This window comes from Neovison vison, chromosome 10 (genome assembly GCF_020171115.1).
Source record: "Neovison vison isolate M4711 chromosome 10, ASM_NN_V1, whole genome shotgun sequence".
Classification (NCBI taxonomy): Eukaryota; Metazoa; Chordata; class Mammalia; order Carnivora; family Mustelidae; genus Neogale; species Neogale vison.
In genome coordinates, this window is record NC_058100.1 from 42,414,411 (window position 1) to 42,428,883 (window position 14,473).

At 51.3% G+C, this 14,473-nt stretch overlaps 1 protein-coding gene across 1 annotated transcript in view; it reads right to left on the minus strand.

Moving 5' to 3' along the window:
• LOC122918542 (kinesin-like protein KIF28P) overlaps positions 1 to 14,473 on the minus strand; it is a 70,530-nt gene that overhangs the window by 3,306 nt on the left and 52,751 nt on the right. Inside the window, exons 13-21 of the mRNA XM_044267087.1 lie at positions 13,274 to 13,418; positions 8,048 to 8,166; positions 7,420 to 7,527; positions 4,316 to 4,590; positions 2,974 to 3,108; positions 2,112 to 2,278; positions 1,768 to 1,874; positions 1,366 to 1,513; positions 690 to 880 (exon numbers count right to left, since the gene is read on the minus strand). Coding sequence (XP_044123022.1) covers positions 690 to 880; positions 1,366 to 1,513; positions 1,768 to 1,874; positions 2,112 to 2,278; positions 2,974 to 3,108; positions 4,316 to 4,590; positions 7,420 to 7,527; positions 8,048 to 8,166; positions 13,274 to 13,418 — 1,395 coding nt within the window. The remainder of the gene's footprint in view (positions 1 to 689; positions 881 to 1,365; positions 1,514 to 1,767; positions 1,875 to 2,111; positions 2,279 to 2,973; positions 3,109 to 4,315; positions 4,591 to 7,419; positions 7,528 to 8,047; positions 8,167 to 13,273; positions 13,419 to 14,473) is intronic.

The window sequence follows — 14,473 nt, forward strand, 5'->3', positions numbered from 1 at the left end:
TCTTGTGCCTTAGGGCCCTGAACTGTAAAATAAGGCTAATCCTGGTTCCTACTGCAAGGGCTTGTTGTAGAATTGAGTTAGTAACTCTAAAGCACTTAGTAAATACTGTAGAAATATGTGCTGTTGTTCCTATGATTTTGTTTCCCCCTTTTCAATCTTTCTACCTTGTATTTCTTGCCTTGTGGTGCTGGTTAAGAGTCTCGAGTCCAGTGGGAAACAGATACTTCTGATTTGTGGCATTTCGGACTTCTTCCTGAAGCAACACGGAGAGCATTCAGGATTTGCCACTCCGCCTCATGCTTGCTCTGTGTTTAAGATGGCCTTTATAAAATTCAGGAATGCACATTTTGTTCCTAATATGCTAAGACTTTTTTACCATGATAAGATGCTGAATTTTATCACAGGCTTTTTCTGAATCTATTGAAGTAGTCATGGTTTTTCTGCCACAGTATCTTATTTGGTTTATAACAATAGCCCCATTTGCAATTCGGGAATGCTCTGCTAATCACAAAGTCAAAGAATGCCCGGATGTCCCACGATGTCCCTCCAGGAGAGCCGAGGCCACTCCGTTCAGGCGTCCACGCCCCTCCCCTCCCCCCTCCCCCACAAGCTTAGGCAGTGCAGTTCCCTCAAACGCCTGAATTTAATGGAGAAAGTCTCCTTCTGCTCCCGGGTTTCTGGTTACTTACGGGAGGTTTATAATGTCTCAGTCTGAGAAACTGTCCTCTCGCCGCGTTCATGCTTTGGTAGAAGACCTTCAGGGCCATGGCCAGCTCCCTGTCCGAGCCGGCTCGCTGGGCAGACACGTGAGGACTGTCCCCGGCTGCGGGCAGCTGTGCTGGCGTTGGAGGGACCTTCAGGGTATCTGAAGGCTTACGTGCTGAGGTAGTGAGAAAAGACAGTATTTGTTTAATCGTCTGTTCCTCCAAGTGCCTGCATTTGTGTTTTGACGACATTCCCCAACAGCATTTACGCAGCATCGCTGCGACCCTCCAAAGAGACCTTACCCAGCAGAAGTGGGGGGAAGTTCTGCATTTTTTAATGAAACAAGATCTAGTTCAACTCATTAAAGAGTAAATTTCTTAGAGGAGCACCTGGTGGCTCAGTAAGTTAAGCCTCTGCCTTCAGCTCAGGTCATGATCTCAGGGTCCTGGGATCGAGTCCCACATCAGGCTCCCTGCTGGGCGAGGAGTCTGCTTCTCCCCCTGCCTCTGCCTGCTGCTCTGCCTACTTGTGCTCTCTCCCTCTGACAAATAAATAAATACAATCTTTTTTTTTTTTAAGTGAATTTCTTAGAAATACAAACACACCTCTCAGATGTAGAAGTTTAAAAAGTAAACAGCCAGGACTTGGGTTGTCTCTTACCTGGTTTGGCAGAAGCAACTTTCTCGAGTGAGTGTTTGAGCAGCACATTTTCCTTTCTCAAGGCTCTGTTAACGTTTCTGAGCAGTTCCGTCTCCTGTTCTAACTTGAGCAACTTCATATAAAGTTCTGATATCTGATTTGAGGTGGTCTACAAAAAACACGTCCATTTAGCCTTTGGCTGGCTTATTTGCATACCTTTTAGGACTGACAATTTTACTACCAGGACACAACTAGATGGTGGTGAGGGGTGGTAGAAAGCAGGGTTTAAGACCCTCAAACACAGGAGGAAATCAAGAAAACACTTGTTAAGTGGAAGGAACTCTGCTGATCCCTCAACAGCTGTCCCCTGGGATTTCTTTGTCATCTGCTTTGTCTACCTGAATGCCACCTGAATGTGCACACCTGGCTTGTATCCATCATTGCGGAAATTTTCTTGGTGTCCACCATGATGTGGCCTTCACTTGTGACCATGACATCTGGCTGAGAGGAGCTCAGCCGGGCACAGCCTTCTGCAATGTGGGAGAGATAGCGTCCAGGAAAGAAACTCCCCCCCTCGGTCCCCAGGGTCCCGTGAAGAGAATTAAACTGTATATCCTGTGAACCTGAGCCCAGGGACCTAGGAGAAGATGGCTCTTGGCTGTTAAGACCCTGACTCCCGCCCTCTCCCTCCGTCCCTCAGTAGCCCCAGAAACACGTGGAAGCTGATGGAAGGATGCATCACGCCAAAGAGGAAGTAAACGGGGTACCTTGAAGACCCCATAATTCGACAATGAGAGCATTTGTTTGTAAATAGTTCAGAAACTCCTGAGACGCATTTAAGGCTGTAAATTGGACAGTTTCTTCTATTTGAGGATTCACAGTTTTCCATACAGGCTTGGTATAGAAAGTGCTCGAAAGATCATAAATTTTGTACCTGAAAGAGCAGAAAACACCATTTAAAACCAGAAGGAACACATTACTAAAGAAAAGGATCACATGAGCCCAAGAATGATGGTCTGGATCGGTCGGTCGATCCAAGATGACCAGTCACTGCGTGTCACGAATGCCGCCCCAGCGTCTCAGCTACGTACCATGGGAAGCACCGCCACATGGAGGGTATTACGTGTCGAACAAAAAGGAAATGGATAAACACTTCGATAAATACTTTCTACTTCTAAAAGTGTTCATTTTCCATGTGAGATGGTGGTTTGGTTTTTGTCCTTCAAAACTTCCCTTGATGACTTAAAATCCTTTCAGCCTAATTAAGCCTATCTGGTGTTTCTGCCATATCGTGATACGGTCCTTCTGTTTCCAACTTAAAAAAAACAAAAATAAAAACAAAGCAAAACCAAAAAACAAACCCAAAGTATCCCATATAGATAAAACAGCTTTCCTGGATATTCTTTCAGACAAAATCTGTGACTCCTGCTTCAGTCATTCCTCTCAGCACACGTGGCTTACTGTCCAACAACCTTGAAGGAAATGCAACTTCCACTGAACAGCTGGGCAAGGGGAAACTGAAGAAAACTTCATGGTACACTCGTATTTGACCCCTGAGGCAAGACTCCCTCCCACCAGGGCCCACGAGTGGGTAGTGTGTGCACACGGCTCCGCGGGGCAGGCCGGTACCCCATCTGGACGCCCCGCTCGGCGCCCTCCTTGAGCCACTTGATGCCGAGACACCGCACGAGGCCAATCTGGAAATCCATCCTCTTGCCCAGCAGCTCCAAAGGGTCCATAACCACATCCTCGTCACCACATGCTCTGCAGATAGAGAAGGAGAACATGGACCATGGGTTAGCCGGGGCCCAGCCTGTTAGGACTGTGTGGTCAAAGGGGACAATGGAGACTCCTCAAGAGATGGCTCGTGTCTCTGAAGAAAAGACAGGGGATGTTACCAGCTGTGGAATTCATTCATTCAATAGACACTCAAGGAGTTCAGAGCCTTCTTGAGGAGGAGACAGCAATGTATCCACTTCATGCAATAAATGCGCTAACCCTGGAGACCCAGGTAGGTTCCCACTGGGAGAAAGGGGCTGCTACCCAGGGAAAGCCGTCTGGCCACCCAGAGGCAGCCTCTCAAGGTGCCACTTTCCTTGGTGGACGCTTCACAGTCCAGAGCCAACTCCAGGCCTACAAGTTTGCAGATTTGGACTTTCCAACAGGGGCCATTTCTCCCACCAAGCTCACAAAGACTAAAGCCTAGAAGCTAGAATCCTGCTTTATTAACTTGCCGTGAGAGCAACCCAGCAGCCCAGAACCATCCAGCAAACCAGTAGCCCGAGGTAGCCCAGAGATCAGAAAGTGTCATAGAGTCGCAAGAAAGACAGTCGATGGTCAGCTCGGTCCCTGGGTCACAGGACCTTGCAGCCTCTCACCCCCTTTCTGAGCCTGTTGCCTCTTCACAAAGACAAAAAGGCTGCCATGGGTGCCTGAGGGGACCGAGTCCCCAGACCAGAGCCCCTGCCTGCCAGCCTCTTCTCTTAGGATTGCTAAGAGACTTGGGCTTTTGTGAAAACTGCTCGAACTGCCTCTGGCCTGAAGAGAGAAAGAGAGGAGGCTCCCCAGAGGTAGGCGGAGAGACAATACAGCAGAATTAAAGCAAAGCCCATCCCCACAGAAGGTCGAATAACCACCCAGAATGAGGCCAGGCTGGGGAACAAAGGCACCTCAGTGTCCACCTTGAGAAAAGGAACAAAAAAATGATTGGATCCTATACCCTGGATGGAGAAGGGATGAGCTGGAAAACCAGCTTTCCCTTCCGGCTCTAGGGCCTCCTCACCAGACTCTGGAAAATTCCAGGTCAGCCGATTTGACCGCCATGGCAAAAATCCAATTAGATTTGGCTTGGCCAAGTCGTGGCTGAGTAAGCTCCTCGGGGCACCGAGCTGACCACCTCCCGGGAGAGCTCAGGCATGCTGTGAGCCCTCTGCTGGGCACACCCAGGACCAGGGAAGAGGGAGACACCCACTGTCCCCCCGGGGAGCAGGGCGTCACGTGGACGTGCAGCACGGCCTCCTCCGTCCCGTCGCAGTTGAGGAACTCCACCTGCTCCTCGAGCCTCATGCAGTAGGCGAGGGGCTGGAGCCACACGTGAGCCGAGCCCAGGTGCACGGCCTCGACAGGGTCCCAGAAAGGGTCATCTTCCCGAGCCACGTGGCTGGCTTCCCCTTCCAGGAAGCGCTGGTAAAGTTCCTCCATTAGGAATTTCCTATTGATAAACTTGGCTTTCGACCAGATCCACACCTGGAAACACACGGATGAGTCAGCGGTGTCTGACTTCACCTCCCTCACGTGGCCTGCGCTTGGGGTACCCAGGACCATACCACGCTCTCCACAGACTTTGTCCACATTCATTCCTGACCCGTCACTTCAGCATCCTCGAGTTGTTGGAACTGAACAACTCCGAGGAGATGACAAAGAGTGGAGGCGATAGGCCCTCCCAGGAGGAATGGAGGTTTGAGGCTCGTGGTTCGCGGAAGAATGACCCTCCAGGATGTCCGTGTCCCAGTCTTGGGAACCTGCCCGTGTGTTACCTCATGTGGTAAAGGGAAGTCGTTGCAGGGGGAGACAAGTTTACTTATCAGCTGACCTTCAAATCGGGAGGTTCGCTTGGGTTATCCACGTGGGCCCCGTGTAATCACGTGGACCTTAAATGTGGAAGGAGGAGGCGGAAGATGCGGTTGAAGAGACAGTGGCCGGAGCTGGGTCAGGGAGATGCCACGTGGCTGACTTTGGAAATGGAGCATGATGGCCATGAGCCTGGGAGAGGAGAGGCCTCTAGAAGCTTGAAGAAGCAAGGAAACAGATTGTCCTCAAGCCTCCAGAAAGCAAAATAGCTCTGCCAGGGCCTTGGTTTTCATGCAGGGGGGCCCGGGCTGGGCGTCTGGGCTACAGAATAATAAGGTGATAAACGTGTGAGCTCACGCCCCTGAGAGCCTGCCACTGTCTGTCTCCTCACTGGGTGAGGGACACGGCTACTGAGAGGACAGAAGCATAAGATGCAGAGCGGGGAGAGGGCATGCAAGTGAGATGGAATGTTCTGGACCATAAACATCCCATCAGAAGTGGTTACCGGGTAAACCGAGCAACCCCTTGTCTTAGCAACTTGGAAACAACTCAACAGACACCTCGTTCTCTGAGTGTAATGTGTCTTCCAAAGAAAGAACACCTTCCGGACCCTAAAAGACTTCTTTCTTTTCTTGTCCGCCTCGAGTGCAGTGAGGAACAGCCCCACCCTCTGAGCGTCAGCGAGGCTCTACAGGACTAGTGGGGGTGACCGTGGACACAGACTCCCTGGCCGGAAGCTTTTGCCTGGGAGCTCCTGAAAAGTGAGTGCAGCCGGCCTTTCCAGTGGAGACTTCCCTCTCCCCCCATGGCCCTGGCCGGCCCCTATGTTGGACCCCCCCAGAGCTGCACTGGGGGCGTGCGAGGGGCCGGCGTCCAGCTGCGGCTCTGGACTGAGTGTTAGGTCCCCCCACATCCGTACATTGAAACCCAAGCCCGGGTGTGATGGGATGAGGAAGCGGAGCCTGTGGGAGGTGACTGGCCCAGGAGGGTGGGCCCCTCACGAATGGAATCAGCGCCTGATACCAGATCCGCCCGTGCCACCATCTCGGGCTTCCAGCTTCCAGACCTGTGAGATTTGTGACGCAAAGGGACAGGGACCTGTCTCGCTTCTCTCCTCACCCCAGGGGTACAGAGGAGGCCACCGCAGTGTTGGGTCAGAGGCAGAGACCAAAAAGAACAGAAAAATGTCTCAGAAGTTCAGGCTCCGGCCTGGATAGCTCAGTGGGTTGAAGCCTCTGCCTTTGGCTCAGGTCATGATCCCAGGGTCCTGGGATAGAGCCCTGCATCAGGATCTCTGCTCCGCGGGAAGCCTGCTTCCCTTCCTCTCTCTCTCTCTGCCTGCTTCTCTGCCTACTTGTGATCTCTGTCTGTCAAATAAATAAAATCTTAAAAAAAAAAAAAGTTCAGCTCCAGTCTGGCCTGGCTCAGGTCGGCTCCATGGGCCCTCCCAACCGGTGGTGGGCCCATCGAGCTGAGACTCTGTGACCCTGGTGCCTGGCAGGAAACACATTCATGGGTCCCTGAGTATCCATTTATAACTCTTTTCCTGTGACATTACACAACTTTAAGAGGATTTTGACAACTTTGGGGGAACGAGCAGAAGGATGAGACCCAGAGGAGTACCAGCTCATTGCTTGGTAGGGTAGATCACCCAGTGATGGTTGGTCCCTTCCGCCAGTGGCACGTTTGCCAACTCTGGCTGCCCACCCAGATGCCCCTGGAGCATTCGGGGCTCGTCTAGAGAGGCTGAGGAGAGCACGTTGGGCTGGGGCCAGAGGTCCCGGGGTTGCTCCAAGGGCAGAAATACGTAATAGACACCAATGGAGCTCCCCAGTCTTTTCTGTTGGGCAGAGAGAAAAGCAAGAGGTCATAGGTACCTGAAGGGGACCCTCCTGGCAGTGAGCAAAGGCAACCATGGGAAAGGATCAGCCAGGCTTTTTCTGGAATCTTAACCAGCATGCAGATTTTCTCACTTCTCCAGAGGGACACACCTCTCTGTCTCTCTCGCTCTGTCTCGCTCGCTCACACACAGACACAACCATGGGCTGGCTAAACTCTCGGGCTCCCTTCTGGTACTCATGTTAAAAATAGCGCTTCTGGGTGGCTCAGTCAGTTAAGCATCTGCCTTCGGCTCAGATGAGGACCTCTGGGTCCTGGAATCAAGTCCCGCATCGGGCTCTTTGTTCAGTGGGGAGTCTGCGTCTCCCTCTCCCTATGCCCCTCCCCTTGCTTGTGCTGTCTCTCTCTTTCTCAAATAAATTAAAAATTGAAAAACTATTCAACAGAAAGTGCTCAGTGCTGGTGGTTGGGGCAGTCTCAGGACTTGGTGCCGTGTGGGAGAGACCCAGGAGGGAACCACAGGGGAGGGTCCTCTGTCCGCAGGGTCCCAGCTCACACTTGGAACACGTGGTGTCCCTTCTCTGGGTCTCCACAGGCTGTAGGGATTGAACTGACCTCTGTCCCTGGGAAAGTACTTCCGAAACCCCGTCCCCAGGGGCGTGTCACCTCACGAGTCCTTTGGTGCGTCACCTTCACCATGACCTCTTTCTGTAGGTCATAGCCCCTGGAGTCTGAAGACGCTAAATTCTTCACCTTCAGCTCCATTCTGAGTCCCTGGTAAGAGAAACACTTTGCCCTGAGTCACCCTGCGTTTCCGCACCATCCCTGCCCGGTCTCTCCCTTTTTCTGACCCTCCCGACGAAAGTCTCTTGCAAGTTTCCTGAGGACTGGGGTCCTGTGTCACCAGGGAGCCAACCCCCATGTAGGTCCTCTCTGGCACAGAAAGCTTCGGGGTGCCAGACCCAGAGAAACCCCACTGGAGGGCAATCTGGGATGGGGTGGTTCGGCGGGCAGGCATTGGTCTGCGGTCCTGAGTTCCGGGGCCCTGGTGGCTGTGGCGGCCTCGGTGGCCCGAGGTGGCAGGAATGGCATTAGCAGCTGGGACTGGAGAGTTCTGGGTGTTGACCTGGGTTCTGTCACTGGCTCATGGTGGCGTCCCGGGTCCTGACCTCTCCAGGCCTCCATGTCCCCATCCACACCACGGAGCCGGCCGTGGCGGTGGTATGAGGGGCCGTGGACCCTGTTCTCTGGGGCCCTTCCTGGACTGAATGCTGGACCGTCCTCTAGCTCTTACCTTGTCCAGCTCTTCGCCCATTTGATTCGCTTCCGCCACCAGCGGCATCAGTTTGACATAGTCCTGGAACACAGCCAGCATGCTGGGGTCTGCGTTCCCGTCCCCGCGGCCCGCGGCCCCTAGGAGGACAGCACGTGCTCCTGAGCACTGGCCTCCTGTTCCGGAGCACTTGTCAGCCGGGACGGAATGCATATGCTCCTCAGTCATTTGATTGTTCAACAAATGTCTGCATTTTAAAATTATAAGCATGTAATTTAAAAAAACAAAAACAAAAACCAGGGACACCTGGGTGGCTCAGTTGGTGAAGGGTCTGCCTTCGGCTCAGGTCATGGTCTCAGGGTCCTGGGATCAAGTCCTGAGTCTGGCTCCCTGCTCAGCAGGGAGTTTGCTTCTCCCTCTGCCCGTCCCCACCCCATGCACGTTCTCTCTTTCTCTCTCAAACAAAATCTTTAAAAACAAAACCAAGTGTGGAGAAGAACCACCACCTGACTCTCTTAAATGACGACTCATCTCAACCCGTGAATCTCGGGGGCATCCCACAGGAATCTCCCCGCTTCTGGTTCCCATTCATGGTCTCAGGGTCCTCGACTAAAGTGGCTTCAGATTGTTCCGGAAGGCAGGTAGGGAGCCTAAAACAGGGTTGGCCCCGTGAAGGTCTGGGGATTCCTCTTGAAGCTGCAGCTGGCCCGACAGGTAACCTGTTCTGACTTCCGTTCCTTGGGCGGCTTGCAGCTGGGGGTGCTGGAGATGGGGGCACGGCCGGTCCCCCTGCCGCACCCAGGCTGATGCTGCCTTGTGTCAGCGACTCTCAGCTCTTTAGGGATTTCCTGCCCATGGGTCCACACCGTGGCCCGCGGCGGCCTTGAGGTCTGCCTCCCCAGAACTGTCCCCAGGCTGCCTTGCTGAGGACCCAGAAACTTCACAGAGGCCGAGTGCTTTCCACTGGGGGCTGGGGCTTGTTACCCCTTATTGCGCCTCTGGCCCTGGGCTGGGGAGGCAGGTGCGCATGGGTAAATGGAGTATGTGGCTTAGTACTCCAGAGTCTTGTCCATTTGGGTCAGGAACCGCAGCAGCAAAGGATAAGGAGGTGAATCTCACATCTGTTTATTTTGCTAAAATTCAGAGGCATATACTCTGGCGTAGGGAAAAGGGAGAAACTGACATGCATGTCAGTGCATCCCTTGTGGCCCTCATCCATGGTTTTCAGGCAAGTTCAGGCAAGCTTGTGTGCTCAGGGAAAGGGTCGGCCTGGCACGTATGAGCTGCTCCTCTGCCTGGGGGCCAGCATAGCACAAAGCTCTCCATGGAGGGCCAGTTTGCCCAGGCTCCAGGAGAGCCCTGAGCAAAGCCACCCCGGGCCTGGGTGTGGGAGACAGGACAGTGCTCTGGAGCCTCCCTGACATAAGGAAGGACACCATCAGAGCTTCGAATGCTCTTGACTTCGAGGAATCCCAGATTTTTGGGGGGTGGCAGGCAGGTTGAGAGCAGAAGGAATATCTTACTCAGAAACCCAGGGCTGGGTTTTCTCTAGCAGGACAGGATCCCCAGGACTAAGAAGCACATCTAGCACATAGCAGGGGCTCAGCTAACATTTATTGAATGAAGGAAGATACAAATGAATGGATGAACAAGAGAAAAAAATCCCAGTTAGAGCTGAGAGTCTCACACGGATATATAGATAATCAAGTAAAGCAGTAAGTAAAAATTTAAATGTGATAAATGTTAGGAAGGAGATGGAGTTACATAAGAGAGTAACTAGATGAGACCAAGAAAGGGGGAAGATCTATCTGAAAGGTAAGATTTCAGCTGAGAGTTGAAAGCTGAGAATGAGCCAAAGCAGCAAGGAAAAACAAAGCAACAAGTGCAAAGGCCCTGAGGCAGAAGAGGGCTTGGTGTGTCCTCCAGGTAGCAGCAAAGAGACCAGGGAGTTTCAAAGCGAGTAACGAGAGAGTGGTGTGAGATAAGGTTGTGGTGGACTATATAGGGCCTTCAAAGTCGTGGTAAGAAGTTTGGATTTTAGTCTTACACTGAGAAGTTGATGAATATTTTTCAACCTGAGAATAACAGGCAAGAGAAGTAGGTAGCTTCCACAGAAATGGTAGCGCAAGCGGATGGAAGAAAGGTGGACTGGATCACGAAGTGAGGGAAGGGAGGAGGCTAGGTTTGGGGCTTGAGCAATTCGCAATGTGGTAAATCCTGGGTATGAAAAGAGGGTGCAGCGAGTGGTTGAGATGTCCGTGCGACGTGCAGGGGATGGTATCGAGAAGGCGGCTGAATGAAGATACCAAGGAGAGAGCGAGTAGATAGCAAGAAGCAGAGCTGCTGAGGCTCATTTCCATAAGATGGCATTGAGCACTGCTAGAGGCGGGATGAGGACCCGGGGAGCACCGTCTGGAGAAGAGCCCCAAGGTCCAAGCACAACATGGCTCAGATGAGGGGGAACCAGGAAAGGGGATGTGGGAGAACCAGCCTCGAAGGAAACCAAGAGGGCATATTGTTCCAAGAGGAAAATAGTTCACAGGGGAGCATACTCAATGGTATAAAACGTTGCCAAGATTTCAGTGAGATGGGTGTGGACAGGTGCCTACAGATCTAGAACACAGAGTGCACAGCGTCTAGGAATGGTCGGGATGGAGGCCAGCCTGGAGGAGGCCAGGGCGTGCGTGGGAGATGAGAAAGTGGGAATAGCTGACTAGTTTTCTATTGAAGGGAACAAAAAACAATATGGCGGTAGCTAAAGGGGGATGGGTCAAGGTAGGGTTTTGTTTATTTTTATGGTAGAAGATAGTGGAGCATGTTTGTGTGATGGGAATGACCCACAGAGAGCATTTGGTGGTGCAGGGGAGGGGATCCTGCAGGGACAAATGCTTAAGAAGGTGCTGGGGTAGCGTTGCACCTGGGTGGCTCAGCTAGGTAAGCATCTGCCTTTGGCTCAGGTCATGATCTCTGGGTACTGGGATCGAGCCCTGTGTGGAGCTCCCTGCTCACTGTGGAGTCTGCTTCTCCCTCTCCCTCTGCTCCAGGGGATGGAATCCAGAGGAAGGTGGAGAAAAATGGGACATAAATATTATACTAGAAGGTTTCTGCACCAAGGGAAAACTAGACTAGCCCCTGGAGCTTTGAACGTGGAATTCATCACTAGGAACTCATGGTTTTGTGGGTATAGACCAAGCTATCCATTTGTCTGAGGGAGATGTACATCCGTCTGTCCATAGAGCTATATCCATTTATCGTTACAGCGGTCTGCACACCTAGCTCCAGATCTTGATTTGTAAATGCTATTCTCAACCAGAAGGAGTCAGGATGCTGGGGCTGAGAGTCCGTAGATGAACCTGGAACATGTTCTTCTGCCAGAAAGGAGGCTAGTGTTCAAAGAACGATGGGGACATGTCACAAAGGCACGGAGATCTGCTTAGGGACTCCTCCGGGCCATATCTAGGATGGTTTGCTCATCAAAATAGACCCTGAAAGCAAAAGATTAAAACCCATTGTGTAAAACCAGATTCTTTGAGTTCATACTGAAATAAGCAAGTGGATAAAAAAAAGAGAGGCTGTGGCAGATTGTTTTCAAATAAATGTAGAAGAAAGTCTGGAACCAGAGATGCACCATTTGACAAAAATCATCATCATAATCTGAGCAAGAATGATCGAAGGATGATAAGACGTGTGGAGGAAGGGATGGTGTAGGGTGTCTACAGATCAAAGCCTCTCCTCATGAAACACTAATAAGAAAGGTAGTAGCTTCACAGTGGAGAAACTGGGCAGCCACCAAAAAGATGAATTAAGGAAGATTATACGAAATAACGGGGCTTTACTCTTTAAAAATGCCAAGGTCACAAAAGACAAAGACCTTTACCAGGTTTAAGGAGACTAGACAGACATGACAACTGAATGTGGTCTTACGTGTTGGACTTGAATTTTTTGATGCTATAAAGGACACTACTGACACAAACAATTAGTTCAACATGCATCAAGTCCATAGTGCAACTTAATCTCAAATGATTCAGAAAAAAATGTATCTATATATACTTTTAAAGATTTTATATCTATCTATATATATACACACATATTTACATATATACACACATACACAGGTATATGATAAAGCAAGGGTAGTAAATTTTGACACAGGAGCTCAGGGGTGTATGAGAGTTCTACACACGACTCTTGAAACTTTTCTGTATTCTCAAGAAACTGATTCCAAATTGAGAATCTCCCACACAGTTTCCCCGCCATGGCAAGAGGCTCCAGGGCAGGGGGGCAGAGCATGTCCAGCCACTGAGGACAGGTGACTGGCCACGAGGCAGTGGGAATTGTGTCTGAGAGCCACAGGGCGCCTGGGGAGAGCAGGGGAAACACGAGTAAAACCTCCAGAACGCGGAAATAAGGTTAAAGGAATTACCGTCCTTTAAACGTCCTAACAGAGGGCGCCTGGGTGGCTCAGCGGGTTAAAGCCTCTGCCTTCGGCTCAGGTCATGATCTCAGGGTCCCACTCACCAAGGAGCCTGTTTTCCTTCCCCTCTCTCTGCCTGCCTCTCTGCCTACTTGTGAGCTCTCTCTGTCAAATAAATAAATAAAATCCTTTTTTAAAAAAAATCATTAAAAAAAAAATGTCGAAGCAGAGCCTTGGGTAGGGATTCTGATCCCCTAGGGGGATGTCCCTGTGTCCACTCACTGAACTATTGATTGGGGCCCTGACCCCCACTTTAGAGTAAAAAAGTCCCCTACTTAACTTTTGACCCCCTCAAAACGTAACTACTAGTAGCCTATTTTTGGCCAGAAGACTCAGCAGTGAGCAGTTGATTAACGTGTATTTTGTATGTTCTATGTATTCTTACAACAATCCTGTGTTCTTACAATAAAGTACGCTAGAGAGAAGAAAGTCCTAAGAAAGAGGAGAGTACATTTACAGAACTATGCTATATTTAAAAAAAAAACCACATGTAAGTGGACCCGTGCCGTTCAAACTCCTATTGTTCAAGGGCCAGTGGGATACACCCGCCTCCTCCCTACTCCATTTATTAAAGAAGCAGTTTAACGAATTAAATATTAGACATGCCCTCTTTCTGCACGTATATGGAAATCCTATTTGAACGTTCCAAACATTGCACTTTGAAACAGTAAATGATTATTTTCTTAAGGGAGGCAGGAGAGTGCATAACAAAAGCAGTTGCTTTCCGATCAGTGCACGGAAGATGCTAGAAAGCAGGGCCAGGGGTTGCTCACCGAGCTTGTCCACGCTCACTCCCTCTGCAGCCGCTCTCTCCAGCTGGAAGAAGTCATAGTCAAACCTGCTCAAGTCTTCACTGCCTCGCTCTGAAGGAAACCCAATGTAGAGGTAGGCGCTGTTGGATCCCAAGATAAGGCGGTCCTGGGGAGGAGACACGTGGCTCAGGGGGAGAAGAGCGGAGACCAGGGGTGTGGGGTCAGCCTGCTCCAGGGGAAGCCAAGGCCCCAAGCCCAGTCTGGCTGTGTTAAATCAAGACCTTCATGAGTTCCCCAGAGAGGGAAGAGACCCAAGAACGGAGAGGAAGAGGTTGGCGTCTTGGTTTTGTGTGCGTGCTTTCATTTATTACTTCTGTATCCCACACCCAGCTCTGACCCGGGGATCCCAGTGGGGACCAAACAGAGCTGGGTCCTCCCCTCTAGGACTTTACAGACAAATAGTGTAATAGCTTGAGAAAGAGGCTTGAATGAAAAGGGGTGCTTCTGCAGAAGGGCGAGGGGACCTGCCATGTACCAGGGATCAGAGCGGTCCTCTCCCAAGGTGCACTATTTAAGCTAAGAGGTCAGGGGCGGTAAGTTTCAGCAAGGCAGGGAAGGCTGCTGTCAAACAGAGCCTGGGATGTTCTGAAGAATCAAGAGAAGGTCAGCGTGACCTTCGCGCAGAGCAGTGAGACTGGAGGAGGCGGGGAGATGGGGCGGTTCACACAGGTGTCCGAAAGTGTGGTCACTGAGGATTTCCAGGATGGCGTGGTCCAATAGCTTGTCTAGAAGGTTCTCTGTGGCCACGGTGTGAGGAATGGGTTGAAGAGGGGATTGGGTCACAGGGAGGCTGGGGAGGGTCCCTGTGGTGCTGGGGACTCCGGCTGAGGCATGGGGAGGAGACGGAGGGCCCAGGATCTGTGAGTCCCTCCCTGTGGCAGGTTTTTTAAGAAGTCTAAGATGTCATAAAACGTTAGAGCTGGGAAGCGTCTTGATGAACTTTTAGTTCGCTCCTTTCTGTTTTATAGTTGGAGTCCAGAGAAGCAAAGTGATTTGCCCAAGAACACACAGCGAGTGACTATCAGATCTCCCAACCCCAAGCCACGACCACGTCTATCATGACACTGTAGCAGAAGGACACGGGGTGGTTGGGGCCCAGCACCCGCCCGGCCCCACCGCAGCAGGAGTGCGGAGGAACCTGTCCGGATCCTCCTCTCCTAG